The 24,110-nt window shown below is 32.7% G+C and overlaps 1 protein-coding gene across 4 annotated transcripts in view; it reads right to left on the bottom strand.

Moving 5' to 3' along the window:
- Window positions 1–24,110, bottom strand: part of LOC144845845 (uncharacterized) — a 48,551-nt gene that overhangs the window by 3,147 nt on the left and 21,294 nt on the right. For all 4 annotated transcript variants that reach the window (XM_078703308.1, XM_078703306.1, XM_078703307.1 and 1 more), the window contains 2 exons: window positions 9,286–10,261; window positions 80–603 (listed from right to left, as the gene is read on the bottom strand). In XM_078703308.1, the coding sequence (XP_078559434.1) occupies window positions 80–603; window positions 9,286–10,167 (1,406 nt within the window). In that variant the 5' untranslated portion in view covers window positions 10,168–10,261. The remainder of the gene's footprint in view (window positions 1–79; window positions 604–9,285; window positions 10,262–24,110) is intronic.

Here is a 24,110-nt window from a genome sequence, read left to right on the forward strand (position 1 = left end):
ACATCTCATGTAATAGACAGAAAATGAGCATAGAGAGATACTGACAAGAAGTCTGAGAAGTTCACAGGTCAAAGTTCACCTTTCAGGGGCATCCATTCTTGTTTGTATCTCTTGTATGGACAAACAGTCATCTTCTGACGACCCGAGTCTCTCACCGTCAGAAATGGAGGACAACTTATCCATGTTGTCCCCATTTTGATCATGTGATGTCCACAGTTTTGGGTCATGTACTCGAGTGTGAACCCACGTTTTATCCGTTTTGTAACGCGTCAAATCGTTTGATCCCGTCATAATACGACCGTTACGTCGAACAGAGTTGACGCTTACTACTTGACTGTTGCAATTTGGTAAGCTGCGTTCAAGCGAATCCATAGGAAACTCCATGCTGGGTCCATAAATTGTTCGTTCAGCTGTCGTTTCCAAATCACGTCGTTTTGGACAGCAGACTCGTTTACACGGACTACAGAAACACGAAAGGAATTGTCGATGAAAAAATATATACATGTAGGGCACTGCGATTGGAAATGCTAACACAATGTTCAACGCGTACAAATCCTTTGAGTTATCCACTGGTTGACCTGTTGTATTAGCAATTATACGCATCTGAAAAAAAAGCAAACACACTTCTATATTGCTTATCTCAAATCCAATACAAACTATACACAGATGGTTTTATTGTCACGCAGATATTACAATAATTTATCATGAATAACGATTTAATATTTTTAAATCTATTCTTACACAGATGTCCCCTGGTTATATTTAAACATAGGTTCTGTTTGAATTGAATGCTATTCAAATATTATAAGCAAATATTAATAATATTCTATATGATTAGTAAATAACAAATTGTCACGAAGAAATATATAATGAAATAATGAAATATAATGAATGCGTCTTGCTTTTCTATTTATAGGGACACATCCGGGACCCAACAACGTTTCCTCTTAATGTATCCTGACTGAATAAGGGTTATTTTATTTTATTTATTTTATTATACAACATATTTATACAGGATTACACAATAGTAAAGAAAACATGTTTTGCATTGTGGTTATCCGTTAATTGCACATCGTTTCGTCTCCGTAGGCCTAAAGTAGTGGTGTCCCCGCATAGTTTATTTGTGACATTCTGATATACAAATAAATATATATAATTTTATACGGAAAATGGAAGATCATTGCAGGCCCATCCAGTATTATTGAAAATTGTTACAAGGAAAATGAAACCAGTTTGACATTTGTACATAGTTCATAGTAATAACTTAATAGCAAGTAGAGGTTTGTTTTTAAGAAGTCTAAAGTCTTGTATTATCGAGGGTCACTTTGTTCTGAACAGCTTCATCAGGTCGACTGTATTTATTTGTGCGAAATGTGAGCAATCCGTCACTTTCAGGACAATTGGTTAAATCTCATCGGAATAATTCCAAATACATCCAATTATCGTCTCTAATGTACAATAATTAGATACGTCTTCATAGTAATAATGAGTCACTCAAAAAACCATATACTCTATGGTATGCTGACTTAAGTCCGATGCTTAAAGTCACTTTCTTAGAATTGTGTTTGGTGACAAATATTTGTTGGATTGATTGACTTTATACTTGGTAATTTAATTTAACGGTAATGCGCGTGCGTCATTATGGTTTAGATGTATTTTGTAAACAGATTCAATGACGTAATTATATCATCTTATTTTAGTGTTTTTAGTTATCAAAATATTAATAATAATTACTATATATTAAAACTGTATATGAAGGATCAAGTGTTATTACTTTATTGTGATAATGCAAATGTAATACGGTAATACATGCCTGTCTACACTATCAAACTAGTTTGACAAAAAAGTGTGATGTGCCCAAATATGGTAGTAATATGCCCACATATGGTAGTGATATGACATCATCATGTCAATATATGGGCACATCACACTTTTTTGTCACATAAAGTGTGATAGTGTAGACAGAGCTTAATACTATGTCAAGCGCTTTACACACAAAATGATCCATTAAATATCCTAAGATAGCCACACAAAAAATGAAGAAAAGCAGAGGAACCATTTACATCGCCCTAGCACTTTGAAGCTCCCACGAGAACTCGCAGGAACATAATCCGCAAAAGCTCGAGTGAAAATGGCATCTGTCTATCTATCCTACCAAAATAAGTAAAACGATGTTGCTTAAGACTTTATAAAATTGATTGATGCTGCCTCTTTAATAACTTGTGACAGATCATTCCAAAGACGAGCAGAAAAATGATCTGTTGCCATAGAAAACAGTTGCCGGTTTTGAAACATTAAGTTTATTTTTTTGTAGATGATCTTAATGACCTAAGAGTATGGTTTGATATCAATGTATGATGGGGAAGTTGAGTTCAAACTCTTGTAATTAGTCAGCAGCATCAATGATGTGATAACGATATGAACGATGACGAGGGATACGGGTAATGGTAGGGATGGATACGATCAGGGTTAGGGCACACTGACCTACCAACTCGACCTCAGATCGGGCGAGAATACGTGCTGAATTTAAGCATATTACTAAGAGGAAAAGAAACTAACAAGGATTCCCTCAGTAGCGGCGAGTGAAGCGGGATCAGCCCAGCGCCGGCCCCGAATCCCCGTGCTAAACGGTACGCTGGAAATGTGGCGTAAGAAAGCCCGCGTGTGCTCGGGCTCACGTCCTTCTGATCGAGGGCTTAGACGGTGTCAGGTCCCCAAATTAATCAATGAATGATAACGACTCTAGGCCTAATACTAATAATGTTACAAATAATGGACCCATGGATCAAATTAAGCAATCTCCTTAGTGCGATCCTAGTCAAGCTAAGAAGCTAACCCAGTCAAGGAAGCTTTTCAACAGTCGGACCCAGCATTTGGATGCTAGAGAAGACTGCCTCTTGGATGCGACTGGCATCAGAGTGGGAGGAACAAAACTGTACTGTACTGGAGATATATATTTGTTCAGTTTAGTTATGATATGTATACATGTGCCACAATCAATCCCAATCTCAATGGGACGAAAGATGGACACTTCGTCAAAAGTGTGAATGTTAATCTAGTTCACGATGATGAAAAAACACATGAAATATTCGGCAGTGAACAGATGGACTAACAAGTGCTGATATCTCTGATTACAAACCGGTGTACGATTCATTTGAACAGGAACTCAATGCACATACCGATGTTAAATATTAATCAGAACATCTCAAAATACAGTTGAACAGTTGATGGGCGTTGAAATCGAATCCGGTTCTCATATATCGAGATTGATAGAAAACTAATTCCGTGTGTTGTAAACAAATTTTATTTGTAAGGGGAACTTACAACGTTAAAAGGGTTAGCTCTTCACAAGGTTGATGATACCAACAATAAATGTAAGATAATTAACTTAAGATAATGTTCATATTTTTGTTTTCACGGTGAAGAATACGGTAACTATTAGGCCTACATACATAGCTTTCTTGATATCTTTCAACCATATACAGAACGTCAGTTTGACAGGACAAATCGCATATTTTTTTCTGTACGACGAAACCAGCTGCTACAAGAAGTACAGACGCTTGAACATCACTTTTGTAGGTTGTTTGCAAAAGAACAACCCCAAACATTACAGTCACGTATTATAATTTAAAATATAATACAAATCTACATACAAGATCACGTATTGTAGATTCCTGTGGACGACGGACCCAAACCGTAAAGAAACGGCAGTCACAAGTCAGATAGTGAAGGTTCTTTGGGACGATAACCTAACCTTAAAAACATACAGACGAGCAATACATTTTCTCTTTGGCAAATATCATTGTCCAGACGAACCTACATACCATAACACTTCCATATATGGACATGATGATGTCATATCACTACCATATTTGGGAACATATACTTTTTTTTGTCAAACTAGTTTGGTAGTGTAGACAGAAGAACAATAAGGATCAACAATCATAATATATAGGCCTATATAGAACGATAAACCCAAATTCTGAAAACCGAGAGAGGTTACAGCCAACACATGTCATCACAGCAATGCCATTTGGACGACAAAATGTTTAGCAGTAAAAGGACAGAATCACGAAAACATTGCTTTATTTGGACAACACGAATTTGAATATGCATTTGGCGTATAATACACAACCAGCCTAGTTCAACACGAGCAATACGATACCTTTTAATTTAATATATCCGTCCATTAGTATTAACAACTGGACAATGTGATATAATTTTAATACCTAATCATTAGGCTTGATCATTTGTCCGTCTGAAATTCTGTATATAAATATTATCTGTATATTATACATTTATAATTTTTATTTGAATACCTACACTCCCATTTGTTTTGTTGTTGGGTGTTGACTTTTAATATGGATGGTACCGTAGTTCCAGACACTTTATCCCGTATTTTTGTGTTTTTAGAGGGACAGCAGTCCTAATGTTTCTAAACCATTTAACATGTAAACCATTTTAACACAAATATACTTCTCGTTTAAAAGATACAAATCTATTAAATATAATATAATTTAATATTTGCATTGAATCTTTTGGCTATTATAACAGTTAAATATAGGCCTACATAAGTTCGCTAAGTGAAAATCTCCTTTATATTCGCCGAAGTAACATTACTAATGTTTTTTAAAGGATTCAAACGTATTAGGCCGCTATTTGGATGATTTGAAATGAGGAAATGTCTATAACAGGGGATTCCTTACGTTAATTCTTATGTACTATAAATAACACAAAGAATATTATACCGAGTTCAGAAAGTATAATCACTAAATCGTTGATGGTTCACGTTGAGTGTATTGGAAAGTCGAATACGTACGACTGTGAGCGTAAACGAGGTAGAAACACCATTTTGACACGCGCGCGAGCTCTTTCAACCATGATTAAATCTACGTTCACACGGAGTTCGGATTCATGTTGATGTTGATACCGATGATTTTTTTTTTCACCGTCAATAAATATTATCATATATTCAGGAGTACGCCAGAGTGTTTTATCTGTAGCGTATAATTATTCCCCTATAATAAAATCAATAAGCACTCAGCAATATAAAATGAATAAAACATTGATTGAAGTTTAAAAAAAAGACTGGAAACGGAAATGATTACACAGTAAACGAAACATTGCGTCTCCACATTGATACATAAATATAACGTAGGTATACAATAAGGAATAAAGATAAACTATTATTTTTTTATTTAAAAAATCAGTTCCTTTAAGTTCTGAAATAGTTGTAATAAGTCTGAGAGTTGAAACTTGTGTAACTCGGATACTCGTTACCCGTTCCCATTTATAATAAATTCAAAATGTATGAATTCTCTCATTTTTCATTCTCGCTTATTGACATTAATTCATTCGTTTGATTAGCATAATCATTTACTGATAATCCCCGTTCGCACGATATATCCAAATTTGTTGTGCTGATATTACTCATTTTATTCGTCTGGTTGTTCATCAAGGACATCAGTGCTACTTGGTTTAAAAACACAAAGAGATTAAGTATTTATTTAATAGCTATAGCCAATAGATTCAACAATTTATAAACTTTTAAGGGCACCTAATATAAGTGGATTGAATGGGTTATAAAGAGGTAAAACAAGGTCGTATTGATGCTGATATTGAGCTTCTTATTTGCTCTCCGTAGGCTTAGGTTAATTAATTCAAAAGTGATCCGGATTTTGTTCTTGAGTGCCATGGGCACGTTGTATCCTATTTAAAGCAATTAGCAGGCATAATATTCTGTATTTACTTTTGGATTTCTAGCATAATGTGTATTTGTTTTCCGGGTAGATTGTGCTGTTGTATCTTGTTTGTTATTTCACTTTAGAGGGCCAGGCCAGTGCCTACATCTACTCATACTGTAACATAAAATAAATTCATTTCCTTCCAAAGATGTTTAATGAAATCTTTCTTGTTACGCGAAGGAAAAGTGAAAAAACGTTGAAAGTCACCCAACGTTTCGTGCGTTGTCAACACACTTTCTAAAGGTTTTCACATTTCCTTCACGTAACAAGACAAATTTAATTCAAAAACATACTCATACTACACTTATGACTCCTAAACAATTAGACCTAAACTCTCATATCCAACACATAATTTGATGAATGACAAAGGATTATTACATTGGTGACGATAAACAGTAAAAATATAGGAATGATGGAAAATATTATTGTGTGAACTATAGTTAAAATCCATTACATTAAACATAAAAGGAGACCCTTTACCATGTTGATTTAGACCTATACATAGAAAAACTCCATGTTATAATATAGCTTTTTCAATTGGATGTGTTAAGTATAATATGAATTGTAAAATATCTCTTTTGTCTTGGATGGTGTTTCTTGAATGCAAGCCTATTTTAAATTTTAGATTATTATAATTTCTTCAAAGAAAGCTTAATTAGTAGTTAATTACTCTAGCAATTAAACAAGATACTTGACACAAATATTCAATTGGATAAAATTAGTTTATTGTAACTAATTAATTCTTCAAGATCCGTTCATTCTGTATATTACAACGCTATGTTATCATACAATTACATGAAACAGTTGGTGTACCCGCGTCACATGACATCTGTTTAACAGCATGTGCCGGACCACAGGCCTAATGTTAAAGTTTACATAATTTGACAGGATTTTTACACAATATGATGGTCTAAATATTATTATCTTTAAATCGTATTCTTTAGTATTATTTTATGTAGGCACTTTCGGCACAAGCTCTCCTTTTTTAAAACAGTGGCGCCATCATTTTTTTCTGTAGGCCTATATTGTAAGAAATTATATTTATTTGATTGACTGATTTAAGGAGATAAATACATTTTATTTAGTCTACTGTTATAGTATGATAAATATTGCCCTTTTATTTGTCATCATCTTTTTAACTTCATTATTATCGTCAACATTGCCTATTATTTTCGTCTTATTTCCATCAACATCTCATACTTTTCCCTCTTCTTTGCAATATCATCGTCTTTTTCTTTCCCCTGCATTTCCAAATCCATTATCTCTACTCGAATGATAATATACTGACTTTCTCTGACACACGTTAGGTTTATATATCGGTGCAATGTCAATATCATATCCAGTTGTCGACATTATGGTAAATGGGAAAACGTCGAAAGTTAATATTCTTGCTAAGAATTGTAAATGCATTAGGACAAAACTTGAAATAAATAATTAGAAAATGTACATTGATTTGAATGAAGCTACGATATAATTCTCTAGTTAAACAATATCGTGGAGATTACTATTATAGTGGACATTTACTTGTTATTTGAATATAGTGAACATTATTTTGCTGTTTCGATGTAGTGGAAATTACTGTATAGTGTCATACTGATGTTCTCGTAATGTAATGGTATGTTACGGTATTATACCTACAGTTTATTTAAAAAATGACAGTACTGATTCATTTTAATGTAGTGTTAATACTGTTATTTTTATATAGTTATGTAATTACTGTGTTATTTCAATGTAGTTGACTATACTGTGTTATTTCAATATAGTGACATTACTGTTATATAGTTATGTAATTACTGTGTTATTTCAATGTAGTTGACTATACTGTGTTATTTCATTGTAGTTGACTATACTGTGTTATTTCATTGTAGTTGACTATACTGTGTTATTTCATTGTAGTTGACTATACTGTGTTATTTCAATGTAGTTGACTATACTGTGTTATTTCATTGTAGTTGACTATACTGTGTTATTTCATTGTAGTTGACTATACTGTGTTATTTCATTGTAGTTGACTATACTGTGTTATTTCATTGTAGTTGACTATACTGTGTTATTTCATTGTAGTTGACTATACTGTGTTATTTCATTGTAGTTGACTATACTGTGTTATTTCAATGTATTATTTCAATGTAGTTGACTATACTGTGTTATTTCAATGTAGTTGACTATACTGTGTTATTTCAATGTAGTTGACTATACTGTGTTATTTCAATGTAGTTGACTATACTGTGTTATTTCAATGTAGTTGACTATACTGTGTTATTTCAATGTAGTTGACTATACTGTGTTATTTCATTGTAGTTGACTATACTGTGTTATTTCAATGTAGTTGACTATACTGTGTTATTTCAATGTAGTTGACTATACTGTGTTATTTCAATGTAGTTGACTATACTGTGTTATTTCATTGTAGTTGACTATACTGTGTTATTTCATTCGTTGACTATACTGTGTTATTTCAATATAGTGACATTAATGATGATTTCTAGTAGCATGCATAATGCATACCGTACAATATTTATTTCGCATAATTGTATTGTAAAACAAACGGTACTATACCGAAGGGCATGGCTTTCATGTTCATTATGTAACATACTGATAGTGTACCGTATCGGATCCTCTATCATTAAAACAAACGGTACTATACCGAAGGGCATGGCTTTCATGTTCATTATGTAACATACTGATAGTGTACCGTATCGGATCCTCTATTATTAAAACATAATATAAATCATCTCTTGGGATTCAATATTTAGAGACTTAATTAAGTAATCATCAGGAATAACGGTTACAGTTGAGTAGTATATCCTATTAAAGCGTGAAAATAGTAATCAAACACAGGACAATATGAATATTTAGAGACTCTTAGATTCTTAATACAGATTCATTGAACACTTATCCTCTTCCCCTTGAATCGTGTATATAATGGATGTGTACTTGTATGACACCCAATCGCATGCTAATGTTATTACTATTAATACTATAATTAATTATAAAACAAATATATAAAATGCAGCAAAAAATGGACTCGAGAATTTTAGTCAAAGAATTTATATTTCAATCATTCATTTTGCTTAATTTGCTTGTTTATTATATCCTCAATATTTCTTGGTACAGTAGAACCTCTATTAAGGGGACACATTCACAGAGGTGTCCCTTGAATATGGAATGGCCGTAAACACATATTTTCCCTCGTTTGTTTAACAGGAAAATGTCCCTTAATAGGGATGCCATCTGAATAGTGTCCAAAAGAAGAGGGGTGATGTGATGAGTGTTCATTCAGTAGGTCTTTCACAATGGTATTTTGTAGACACTGTGACACTGTTGGGAATATTATTTGATACTTAGTGAAATTACACATCACAAATACTTTGCTTTAATGAATGAACGGCATGCCATATGACATGACCATTTAATGTATGAAATAAGAGGCTTGGTATAGAGCGATTATAGAATATCGCATCATAAGCACAGCATGCCAATAGCTAGGGAATTGCGGCTATTTATTATTGGTGTTAAGCATATCTTATTATATACTTACCCCTATTGGTAGAAAACACATCACAAATGCTCCCGCTAACAAATCGAACTGTACAAGCATCCAGACTTCAAACTTTCTTTCCAGTTGAATTTTAAGTCTCACTTTCCCTGTAACGTCCTTTTCGTCAACTGGGTAAGGACGGCGTTGTGGTGGTTTGAGCCTAAAATGGATCAAAACTAAAGTGCACAACGAAGCACACCCACCGACAAGTCCTACCACACCGATGATCATAGACGCAGCGACACAAGCGTATAATTTAGCTACAGTTTCCTCATTTCTCCAGTTTAAGAAACACCATGTATTTGGATACATCAACTGTACCCCTCCAAATCCCATCAAAGGTAGCATCGCCCCAAATCCTGACATAATCCACAATAATCCAATGGTCCAAGGGGCTTTACGACGCTCCATTTTATATGCATGCGTAATCGGTCGACAAATCGACAAAAATCGTTCCATAGATATAGTTCCTGTTATGTAACTGCAAGCTAATCCAAAAGATAACATTGAAAAACCATGAAATTTACAAGTTGCGGTTGCTCCTTTCCAATTCAATCCCGCTTCAAAAGCCATGAGCATCAGGGGATACGAAGTAACATATCCAAGTATGTTTGTCCAAAACAGGCCTAGAAAAAGTCGATAAAACATGAATCTTCTGTATATTTTGTCGCTTGTATGATATAAACAGATTGCGATAATATTTCCCGTCACCCCCAGAGTACACATTAAAATAGGGGTACGGACTTTGACGCTAGGCTGCAATGCAACCATTTCAGTCATATTAATATTCAGATCTCGGTTCATATTGTTAAATATATTATAGCTCTCTCCCTCCTCGTCAAACGGCGGCCTGTGTATGCTGTCAGGTAGTGTTGTCGTCATCGCTATATCCTATATTCAGCCTATATCGATACAAAGGTTATCCGCTAGCGGTCATTTATTAGGAAAGAACGGTTTACGGACAAGGTAAAATATTCTGCAAAATTAAAACAAAATAATGTTAATGTTTGCATAACATGACTTGATATGTGTTATTGATTGTATTGCATATTTATGACTTATAAGTAGTAATACTATTATATGTGAATTCTAACAGAGTCATCGTACGTAATATTTGGTAGGACTATTAAATAATACGCGGCAAATTTGTTTTGGATTTTTTGTTTGACATAACGACATATAATGGTTGTTATTGTTAATTATAAATAGTAAGTATTTATTTAAAATGATTAGTTAAGATTCTTAATAACTAAACCATAATTAAAAACAAAACAGTAGAAAATTAGTGCATATTATGCTTACAATATACTTTAGTGTGAATAGTAATTATTATTAATTATTATTTTTAATTTTTATATTTAATATAATCGCTATTCGCAAAATAATAATGAAATGAAATTTAGATAAATTATACGTTTATTCTCATACATACAGTCGTATAATAAAATTAATATTAATTATGAATATTCCAATCAACAATGTCTTTTTGAATAAATTAACTATTATGGTAATATCAGCCATGAAACAAGATACAATGAAGCCTCCAGCGAAGGCTAACCCCTTATATAGTGTCGATATAATCATTGTCATTCTATAACAAATCACTATCATTAATGACTTAAAATCGTTTCTACCCTCAGGGGAGAAAGTTCTTGTCAGGTTTTATGAATGTAATATTCTCTGTTTTGTTGTAACATAGTCATTTGACAATTATAATGTTCTCCACTGGGAGTCATCTTACCACACAGAACCATTATTTTCACAGAATCCTGAGCAAACTATATTGTTTAAATATTAACATTTATTATATAACATAAATATGATTTTAATGTCACCAGTTCAGTTAATTAAAGGTCATGTACCAAAACCAATTTGATGCCCTATTTTTGTTTTAAATTGCAATGTTTTGGCAAATTTAACGATCACACGTCAGACTTGCAGCCTTCTGGTATAAATAACATGTTCTTCAGATGGAAATATTATGATTGAGATTCATGTTACATGATTTAAATAATTAAATGTGTTTCAGACAGTAGGAGTAATATACATATAATGTTAGATATAAACAGAGCTATTGTAGAGTAACCAGTGTTAGATTAACCAGTGTTAGATTAACCAGTGTTAGATTAACCAGTGTTAGCTTAACCAGTGTTAGCTTAACCAGTGTTAGCTTAACCAGTGTTAGCTTAACCAGTGTTAGATTAACCAGTGTTAGCTTAACCAGTGTTAGATAACCCAGTGTTAGATAACCCAGTGTTAGATTAACCAGTGTTAGTTTAACCAGTGTTAGTTTAACCAGAGCAGATAAATCAGAGCTAGATAAATCAAAGAGCATATTAACCATAGAGATAAAGTAATCAAAGATCAGATTAACCAGTGTTGGTTTAACCAGAGCAGATAAATCAAAGCTAGAACCAACGAGCTATATTAACCAGTGTTAGATTAGTAGATTAATTAGTGTTGGTTTAACCAGAACAGATAAATCAAAGCTAGAACCAACGAGCTATATTAACCAGTGTTAGATTAGTAGATTAACTAGTGTTGGTTTAACCAGAACAGATAAATCAAAGCTAGAACCAACGAGCTATATTAACCAGTGTTAGATTAACTAGTGTTAGTTTAACCAGAACTAGATAAATCAAAGCTAGATAAATCAAAGCTAGAACCAACGAGCTATATTAACCAGTGTTAGATTAGTAGATTAACTAGTGTTGGTTTAACCAGAACTAGATAAATCAAAGCTAGATAAACCAAAGCTGAATAACAACACTGACTCAAATAAGATTAAGAATAACAATCTATATCCTCCGAGTCCTTGTCTAGACATTTACAAACATGAAAACAAAAAATGAATTAATTTAATACATTTCGAATTTCTTTGATTAGTATCGACGGCTCTCTCGATCGAACAGACACATTGATCAGTTGAGCATAGGTCGCGCTGATGTACGCATTTTTGTATACGATCGCGTTGATATTGTGTTGTCAACCTTTCCGAGTTCAATTCATTTTCTTTGTAAATCATAGGTCTAACTTTGATTTTTTTTAAAGTGTACCGTTGCATTCGATATATTCATATTTAGATACATTCAAGTTCCATAACCTTGTGGAGCTCTTACATTTACAAATATTTATAGTAAAATACTAAGCCTAGTCTGTAATCGACGATTAAAAGCCCGCAAAAATAGAATGGTTGCTCTTTGTGGATCGTTTATCAATATCAACACAACGATAAACACAACAATGAGTCTAAATAACGTTTAATTATTCTCATATACATTGCCATAATTCCAAATAAAGGTCTTACGTAAATTAAGACATATAACATTGTGTGTTACTCATTTATTTTATTTACGAAACTACATTTTGGTAAATAATGACTGTCAAAGAGACTACTTGGAAAGAACTAAACGGCACAGTCCTAGTTTTAGAAGAATCACACATTAAAAATAAAACACGACTCGACAACCAATGTTAAGAAACGTTATGTATAGTAATACTGCTGATCATTTTACAGGTGAGGAAATGTAAATACACATTCTATTGGAAGTGGGGAAAATTTAAACGTACACATCAGTAGAAACACACCACTTCAAAAGTAACATTTTGTTATCTAACGTTGGTTACAAAAGGTAACAAAAAGGGAACATTGACTTTATTACTTTACCATTCCTAATATTAGGCCTGCTGTGGCATTTTGGACTATAATGGCGGCTAATCCTGTCACCGCGCGTAGTTGTTTCCTTGGATACATCGTCTGCTTGCTTTACGAGATGATTTTTTTCAATCGCCACATCCTCAGGATGTTTACTCAACGTATCTGATGAAATAATTGTCTTTTTCACTATGTCTACTTGCATAGAGTAATGATCTCCATTAATTTGTAGCAGAGTTCATCTACCGTGCTTCTCAGCTTAGTTACATGTCATTGGTGGTTTTCTTGTCAACTCATGAACTTAAATTATTCAAATTCTAAGATGCTTGGTATATGAACTGTCTGTACTATTTTTAAATGATGCTGATGTTAAAGTTACCATTATTTTACATTCATTATGGCAGTTAATTACTGAGCACTGTCGTATAACGTATTACTTACGTTTAAGAAGGATAAACTACAGTCAGTGATTACGTCACTATGTTCAATTTAATATTTAAAACAAATAGAATTACACAAGATTAGCTTGAAATATACGAATATACAAATACATTGCACTGAATATAAAACTCTACTCTAATTAATCAATTACTAAGCCTTTGATACTTCGACTGTTATTACATTGTTTAAAGTTTTGGTTCAAGTTCATATGATCATGATTTCCTCTTTGAAACATACAGTCAATGTTTATGTATAACGAGAATTTTATAAATTCCATTCTGACGATAATACTATTACATGTACTATTGCAATAATTTATATTTATGTGATTTTTTTAATCTCTGTATCAAATAATAGATATAATAGTAGCTTTTATAAGTGAAATGGTTACTAGTTTTGAGTATCTTGTCAAAATTGTAGCCAATTTATAATTTAGTCAATTTTTCATTGTCTATACGTATGGAGCTCCATGGTGTATGGAGCTCCATGGTCTATGATAGGCCCTATCACATGATCTAAAAAATCACTGACACTGTTGCACAACAGAATCAAGTCACCCCAAGCTCATCTTCATCTTTTCCATTCCACTCCCACTGCGTTCCGTGTTTTCCAATTAACCTTGCGATCGAACCGCACTAATCAGATTTTCTACGCGTACTTTGCTAACTGTGCTCGTCCACGCGTTTCGCTATTTCTTCGTTATTCAAATCGTTCAGCAACCGAGTACACGCGACAACACATCTTCTTCATAATTAAAAGAAATTATCTCATGAATGTTAGACCGGCGATTGGTAGGTCTAAATAACGCACAGTGGATTAACTTATCCATCACCACGTCTGACTAAATGCCGAAAATAAGCAATGTATTACCAACATAAACAGTTAGTTCTTCACAAAAGTTGACTGGCTGTCTCAAATCACAGCTGTTTAATTGTAAAACTAAGAACGGCTGTACATCTAATTCTAATTTTAACATTCCAGACGTTGTATGAACATTACTTAAACATTGTATACTACATGACAGTACAATGAGAGGAGTCCTGATAAAGTTACTTTGAACACTTCTTCCGTTCAAAGCTAAGTGTAAGAATGTTTTATGAATAATGTCTCTGGCCCATAATAGGCTACTAACTTAAATATTTCCAAGTTATATCCAGAATAATATTACAATTAAAAGAAACAACTTTAATTTACAGCAACAAATAGTAAAATTGGCAGCCAGCCAATGGGTTTTTGGTTGAATTTAACTGTTTATTTTGTCATTTAATTTTATAAGTGAAAACATTAATTGTCGGAGTTTTTTTCTACGGAAGTGATTAACTTGGTTAAAACTACAAAATGGCCTTTTCAAAGTCTGATTTTATTAATCATGTTTTTGAGGGACAATACATCTTTAATATGTCTGACCTTAGGAGCTGCGCGAAATTGTATACAGTAGTTGCATGAATTTTGGATGTAGGTCTTATAACACATCAGATCTGCTACATAAATGAGATGGGCTAATATTCTAAACTTATGTGGTTTGTATTTTTGCATTTTTTAATGGCTAAAATAGTGACATACATGTACCTCTGATCCGTGAAAAATACCTTAATCGTTTGAGTGTATAAAGATTCATTAAACTTTGCCAACCTTTTTACCTGCGAAAACTGAAACTATAGACAAATTATATCTTAGTACTCTAATATTTCTGGTTATCAGATTAGACTAAATCGTAAAAGTATTCGAAATATTTTAAGATTCCGAGTGTAACTTGAAGTTAAAGATATAACAAGCAATACAGTAATTACCAATCTTCTTTATCTATCACTAACCGTTCTTGTATTTAACTACTAAAAGTGGTTTGATATAACCATGGAAAGCAGATCCCCTTGTCGTAAATACATCGTGATCGCCTCATTATTTTAATTTTGAAACTATGTCACATTATTACTATATAGTATAGTATGCGTGCGATGTTATTGACTGCAGTTTACTACTTTATGTGTAGTATAAAGTCAGTTTGTGTGTGCATTGTTGTGGATGACAAAAAGAATGTAATCGCATAGGCCAAATTATTCCATTGATGTCAAACCTCGTTTAACTTGATACTAAATTAAATCCAGTAACAACAACATTAAGATATGTAAGCGATTTTAAGATGACGCAAACATTTGTTTGCACCGCCAGAAGTAAAAAGATATCAAGAATCGTGAGTTTTAACGTAGTCCTAAAATTAGCAAAATAAAGTGGTCCAGAATTGGGGGTCTGGTTCGGATTGCCTCCAAAATTGAATGGAGTCCTCCGTGACCACATATCTATCTGTGGTTTAAATTTGGTAAAGATTTGTCTTTTAGTTTTTACGTTATCCTGCAACAGACAAACACGCAAAAAAATATAACATACAATTGGTGAGGTAAAAATGGTCTGAATTGTTGAGCAAATGTATATTGGATAGCCTAAAAAAACCCCCACAAAATTGTAGTAGTATCACCTCCCGGACCCTAAGGTTTGCCAAAACCAGTCGACGCCCTTGCTGTGTGAATATGACCAGGGAAGAGTTAAATTAAATTAAATTGTAATTTAACTCTTCCCTGATATGACATTCTGTGCATCAATGAATTCCAAAACAACTATTTTAACGCGATATTCATTTTATATTATTTAAATATTACTGTACTTCTAAAACAGTTTCTATTATTGTATTAGGCCTACTTATTAGAATTGTAAATTGCTTATTATTTTTTAAACTGTTTCTAATGTAAATTAATGAATGAATTTACAATATTAATATCGTATTTTACACATATATAATAGTTGGTTGTACTTGTCTTTGTGAACACGTGACACCGTTATGGGTTTAACTTTCATATACAAATATAATTGTGTTTGTACCACGGAGGAACATGTTTGTTAATTTTCGAGGTTATATATCCGACTGAGACGTCCGTACATCTTTTCCACAAAAAGTTACACTTTGAACCGAGAGAGTAACTAATTCATCAACAGAAAATGTTAGTCGACGTACAGTCAATGATGGGTCTATGTATCATTTAGTCTACGAAAGCAACAGAAATAAATAAAATAGAAATCATGTGACATTTTGTCGATGGTTGATTGATGAGCAAAAACAAACACACGTCACTCAATACGGCTGTAATATAATGGCCATTCTAATTATCTGATGCTTCCAAATAGACACTAATTAAAATCCAATTACCGCAAAGAGCCAAAGCTTATCGTACTTGATAATATTTGTCTGGAATATCAAATTAGGTACAGATGCAAAGTTGTGTGTTTTGTATTGACGACTTTTTCAATATCTCTCATAACAACAGAAGCCATGATCATAGATTTGTACCAAACCCTAAAAAAAATCATATATGCAGAACATTTTTTTTTAAAGAGTAATCACCCTCGGTTAATAAATCTTAATTCAATTCAATTTTACTAGCTATCGATTACATCAAGGGCAATTATCCGTATAAACAGACAATACAATATAAAAACATAATAGAAAAAATATTTATGCCTACAATTGAGTGTTAGGTCTAATTTTAATATCCAGTAGAGCAGAAAAGGGAGGTTAATGTTGTATATTATTAAGAGACTTATAAGACCGAATAAGGCTGCTTATGGAAGAATAGCATGAACCTTTTCCATCCAACATTCAAGTGTAGGCCTAAGCGTATTGGAACATTAATATAAACAATATTGATAGAATGGGCTCTTTAAGTTCATGTTTGTCTTTAAAATAATCTAATGCTGTGGCGTTTAGTCTACCGTATGTAGACAATTCGATCACGTTCGTATTTACATTAAAAATATATTCAGTTTACGACATTAAATGTTGCTATGTTTGCAAACATCCAACTGTTCGGGGTCTGTTAATTGTACACAACTTATCGCAATCATGGCATGAGTTACTAAACGCGTTTTAATAATAATAATAATAATAATATTTATTCGGTCATCAATGTAAAAATAACCAGGAATGAGAATAGGCTAAAGCCCAAACAGATTCTGCACTCACTCCATACAATACAATCAGTTAAAGATAAAACCATATACAAGAAAAATACAAATAAATTATACATAACATGAAATATAGTGTTTTGTTAGAGCAGCCTTAAATATTGAAATTGTTTGTGAATCTTTTATGTCATTTGGTATTTGCTCCCATAGTCTAGGAAAGGAAACAAAAACAGAATTATGAAAAGTATTGCCTTTCGAATTCCAACGTAAAAGCCTACCCGGACATCTTTCACTAGTTTTAATATACTCATTGAAAGAATGGGGACAGTAACCTTTCAACACCTTAAATCCTAATGAAAGTCTATTTAATTTAAACAAGTCATCAATAGATAATAATTCAAGCACTTTCAACCTATGAAAATAAGATGTGTCCCAGGAACCTTCCTTTCTAAATATTATTATCCTTGTTGCTTTCCTTTGTATACTTTCTATTCTATTAATATATGATTTCTCAAATGGTGCCCACATTGAACAACAGTAGGTAACCACTGGAAGTAATAGAGCTTTGTATAAGTTCAACATAGCTAACCAGGACATATTTTTACTACATTTTGAAATGAAACCAAGCAATCTGCTTGCTTTACAACATATATAATTAACTTGTGTATGACAAGACAACGAACTATTTACATAAACACCTAGAAATTTGAATTCTGTAACTTTAGGAATATTGTCTGATTCTATGGTATAATCCCAGTTAACTATCTCTTTACATCTTGTAACATGCATTACGGCGCATTTGACAGGATTTAAGGGAAGTTTGTTTACATTTGCCCATTTAGCAATTAAATCTAAATCCTTTTGAAGCAATTTACAATCATTATTGTTATAAATAGGACGTGATAATGTGTGATCATCAGCAAATTGAAAAAGTGAAGAAGAAATATTATTTACAATATCACTTACATAAATCAAAAATAAAAGAGGGCCCAAAACTGACCCTTGTGGTACCCCTGAAGTAACATTTACCCACTCTGACTTTTCTCCTCTGTAAATAACCCTTTGGCGTCTATTTGAAAGAAAATCTGTAATCCATGCATTAGTGTTTCCACCAATGCCACAGTTATTAAGTTTCTTAATTAATCTTTTATGAGACACCTTATCAAATGCAGACGAAAAATCAAGAAAAATAATATCAATATTTTTACAACCTTTAAGTTCTAAGCTCTGTGCCCATGAATGAAAAACCTTTGAAAGTAAAAGTTCAGTACTATACATTTGTCTAAACCCAAACTGATTTTCTGAAAGGATATTATTATATTCTAGATATTCCCTTAAGCGATAGCAAAGCAATTTCTCAATAATCTTACAAATTATGGGAGTTAAAGACACTGGACGATAGCTTTTCATTTCGTCTTTGGGTTTTCCATTTCTTTTGAAAATAGGTACAACATTTGCATCCTTCCATTGTTTTGGTAAAATACCTTTTTGTACAGTTAAATTAAAGAATGTACATAAAACATTAGCCAATTGTGCCTTACATGACTTTAAGAATATTGGAAGCAGACAATCAGGTCCTGGTGATTTGGATACATTTAACTGTGAGAGGGCATAAAATACCTCAGGCATCACAAAGGGTTCACATTCAAAGTTGGTAAGACAATCTATTGTATCCAAATCACAATGCTGATCATTATCTATGCAAAAGTTGTTTACAAATTGTGTATTGAAAAGATTAGCCAACACCTTAGCATCAGATACCATTGTGTTATTTATCTTAAAGCTAATAACATCTGAGTCATTTTTTATAGACCTTATATACGCCCAGAATTGTTTTATATCAGTTGTAGCTTTGTTTGAAATATTTACAACATAATCCCTACAACATAATGTCCCTGCTGACGCAATTTAAAGTACTTATGTAATCACCATGTCATGTATTCGTTCTACTTTTGCTTAATAAACATGTAGTATATGATTGTTGCCACTTTGGCTGATACTCGATTTGGTTATAGAGATTAAAGCCCTATGAAACGGCACGATTTCGTTGTGTATTAGCCTGTGGAGACAACCCCTGGAAGGCTGGATCGAGTGCGTTGACTTTCATCGTTACGAATTACCCGTGCCAATCGTGCATAACGATCTTTCACACGAGCAGTTTAGCCTATAAAAAGCTTACGACGATGGTTTACATATTTTCATTACACAGTATTTATGTGCAAATATACTGACTCGCTTTTTATTAATCCAAAGTTTATCAGGACAGCAAGTCGCCAGCCTCCATTATATTTTGAACCACCTACTTTTTAAAGTAAGTGTAGGTCGTTTGTCGGGATTTAAACGAGGGTATTTTTACCGTTTCGCTTTATTACATAATTTGTAAAAGATTAAAATCTCATTACCGATGTTTTAAACGTGGTACTCTATAAGGAATAGAATATATAGTGTTTTGTAGAGGCATAAACATGTTATAAGCCTATATTAGGCCTACTATCTGGGGAAAAACCCAAATAATAAAACGTTTGATTCACAATTAACCATTATGAATAGGTATAACAAAAAAGTTAGTATAGTATAGTCTCATTTGAATGGATAAAAAGGTGCAATGATTAAAACGAAAGAAATCTTCTGTTTAATATTATTAGTTAAGTAGCAGAAATATTTGGCAAAAGCGACAGAGGGCGTGCTATTTAAGATGGTTAGTCGAGTTTATAAGCTTTTGTGACGTAACCGATATATCCATTTTCGGTAATTCAATTACTGTTAATGTTAAACATTATTATTTAAACAAATCCTTCAACATAGATCTACACCTCCTTTCTGCCATGCCTTTTAATATAATATTCTATAACATCTTTTATAAATCGATTTTTTAAACAAATTGAAATTCTACAACAGAGGGCGTACTACTGCAATAGTTATCCAGTCAGCTCCTGCTGACTGAATTCGATTCTTATCTGTTTCACAAACGAAACTTCGTTTCCTTCTTCTTTATTGCGACAATCGCGAAAAAAAAGCCTACTAGTTTCAGACGTTTCAGTAGGCCTGCGGTACTTAACTTTCATCATATTAATATTTCACGAGGATTGATTGGGCGTTTACATGGCTATTATAAAGTTCCATCAACGAAATAACTGATAAAATACAGAGCGACAGAGGGCGTGCTATTTAATATTTCAGGTCATTCAGAGATGTAGGTAACTCAGATTTGAATACTGAGCTTTTATGATTCAGCAACATATCAATAAAAAAGAAAAATAAATAGGCATGTCCTGTAAGTATCTAAATTCAGGACGTTGACGGCATCATCTAAACAAATAAACAAAATGTTATCTTTGTCAATTTGCGCAACGCAACTTATGATTTGATAAATAAATGTTGAAAAGCGGCAGTTGGTTGGTGTGCGTCTTAGATTTAAAAGACTGTAGGCATAGGCCTGCACATTATCGTTGGAATTTTCACCAAAAGAAAATCAAATAAAACAAACATTACTATCAATCAAATTTCATGCGACTCTAACTATGTGACATTTAAAAATAACATTCTGTCATTTCTATAAAATTCCACACTATTAAGATTAGCAATCAAAAAATTGAATGGTCTAGTAAAATTTAAAAATGTAATATAAGTTGAATTGACAGACTCATTCGGTGATATAATACTATTATCTAAGCTGGTATTTAACTTAACTTAACTCATTATCTAAGCTGGTATCCAACTTAAATTAGCTCCATCTTTATAAGTGTATGCACTGTTGTGGCAAAAAAATCTTATCGCTAACGTTTGATAAGGGTTAACAAAATATTTAGACTATAATGATTATTATTATATTTCAATGTTCTTAAGAGTGATAAATGGAATATCAATTAAAAAAAGCATAATTAAATGAAGAAAGAACAATAATTAAAACTGGTAGGCTACGTCAAAAATTCGAGCGGCGTTTTTTCTTGTTTATACGAGAAAATGCCCTAAATTAACTTTACATCAACTTACAATAGTCTTCAACACTCCATCAACTAATTCATTAAATATAATTATTCCCACCAAACATACAAACTTTCTTAATAGCCGCCCCTAGACACATTCATATTAATAAATTATGAGTTGTCATTGTATCACACAACCGGAAATATATTTAATAGTTATTATACTTGACAATATAGTGACGAAAATCGCCAGTCACGTACTTTATGAATAAATATCATCATTGAAAATGTTCTCGTCAGAATTGAAAACAACGACTTCGAATGTAAGAAGTATAGTTAATTACGTTTGCAAATAAATCAATCAACGCGGCTAAGATGTGATTTGAAGGAGGTATTATCTCAAATCTGTACGGATGTCTCTTAGGAAGATAAACGTTATACATTGCCTGTCAAAACATGTTTTAAACGCTTTCCACACACCAACAGATTTCCATTAAATCATTAAGTATAAACATATTTCTGTTATTAAAATGGAAAACGTAAGTATTATGAACACGCACTAAATGATAAATACTTGGCTACTAAAACAAGTTGTCTTACAACGATACTGATTCTCTTAGAGAGACCAGATACAAACACTTTTAATGAAACTTCTTCTTACATTGTCCCACCATAGCAGGCCAGACTAGGTTTTATAAAAATGGAAGATCGCGATTAAAAATCCGTATTCTCTTGCTTGCTCAGATTCGAACATATTCCTTAGTATTCACCAACACTTACCCTTAACATTATTGAAACTTATAAAATAAAATGGGAATATTTTACTTACTTAAGTCAAATACTAAGTCAATTTAAGGGCGATATCTCACTTGCTTAATAGCAGCAATGTGTATAATGCCTGTGATCTTGCTTTTATAGCAGGCCTAAGTCTTGATTTAGCAATGTTTTATATACTTACTGCCGTAGTGTCTAAACGTACTTAGAGCGTAAACAGTACAACTTAAATTGAAGTGTTGTGGTACAAGAAACTGTTAAATCAAATCTGACAAAAGAAGTTCTAGCTAACTACATTTCTAAACGAAAGAATTATACGATTTATTTGTCATATTCAATTTGTGTTGGACGCAGAGTGCATTCAAACTTATACCTCCATGATTCAAATCATTCAAAACTGAGCAATTTAGTCACAGCGCCCTCTCATAATTGTGATACTGAATAAAATTGATAATAAATATTTCTAAATATTAAAATTATTATAGAAATACAGTATGATAACAAACATGATGATGATTAGCTTGATGAAAATGATTTAATTAAGACGATGATAATAATGATACATGCATATGACAATGATGATGATGCAGGACGATGACGACGACGATGATGATGATATGATGATGGTATGATGATGATCATAACGATTCAAGATTCACTTTCACATAACAAAGATTATGATACTTGCTTTCCACTTGCTTTCCACCGTCTAAGAAATAATATAAATATATACAGTACATTTAAATAACACAATCAGTAGAAGAAATGCCAAATTCCAAAATTGTAACGTAATTTTCTATCACACATAATATATTATTCATAACCTTCAAAATAGTATAAGTACAACTCATAAAACACAATACCTTAAGCATACCTGTTTGCTACTCGAAGCTATACAAAGATGCATGCATTTAATTGGATTACATGTAGTTTTGTCATTTAATTTATCGTTTTGCAATGATCTACGGGATTCAATTCTGTTTCTCGGATTTCAAATTGAACATTCTCCACATGTAATTTAATTGAGTTTCTATACATCTGCTCTAATTGTAATGTTTTACTTCTACATAACAATCATTCTAAAGTTTGGTTTCCACCTTTGGGCGCACCGTAGGCACAACGCAAGTGAGTTGACCAATCACGCGACAGTTTTGGATGATCCATCACGTCATGATTGGTCAAATTTCCTACGGCGCGCATAACGTATTTCTTGCGTTGCGTCCAATTGGGACCAAGCATAACGGTTTATTCAATTGTCTGACTAACGGATGTAGAATCCTTCCATAAAGTGCGATCGTGAATATTATATAAGTCTTAAAGTATATGCTTCGACAAGTGTTTCTACAGTATTACATATTAGATGTTAGTAAGTGAATGTTAGTGACGAGTAATTCGCATAAACCTGTCCACATATATATATTCCATAATTCAATTTGTTTCCTTTTAAAAAGAAAATAAGACATGCATTTGTAGCTGTTTTTGTATCTGAAGGATAGTCAGCTCTAAGTGGTTTTAATAATGAAAACGAATAATAAATACAATTTGAGATGTCATGACAACCATGTACACAACAATTGTACATCGTTTTGCAGTTCCAGTAAGGTTTTTATTGAGGGCGTACTTCTCTCTTAATATTTCTATATTAATTATTGTTTGAAAGACTGTATATATTGGATTCTGCATGTAATAACAGTCAATGCAACGTGCTTATTCATAAAAAAAAATACCATTACGATATTTGACCAAGGGAATACTTTAAATATGGTGTTCAAAAGAATGTGCCGAAGAAACATGTACATTATTTGTACATTTATCTATAGAAATAGGACTACCACGACACATATCACTCAAGCCTACAGGACAATGACAGTAAATGTATTGTTATTATTCCTAGAAACTGCATTTATCTAAATTACAACATTATTAGACATTAACGTAAAATTAATGACCGTTCATAGTCATCAACCAATAACACGAATATAGTACTGTAGTTGTTTTTGGTTCATTTTCCATTTGAATTACCAAGCCAACCAAACTGCTAAGTGGCGAACAAGCAATTCAGTGGTGTGGAAAAC

The sequence above is a fragment of the Antedon bifida genome, chromosome 6 (assembly GCF_963402885.1).
Source record: "Antedon bifida chromosome 6, ecAntBifi1.1, whole genome shotgun sequence".
Classification (NCBI taxonomy): domain Eukaryota; kingdom Metazoa; phylum Echinodermata; class Crinoidea; order Comatulida; family Antedonidae; genus Antedon; species Antedon bifida.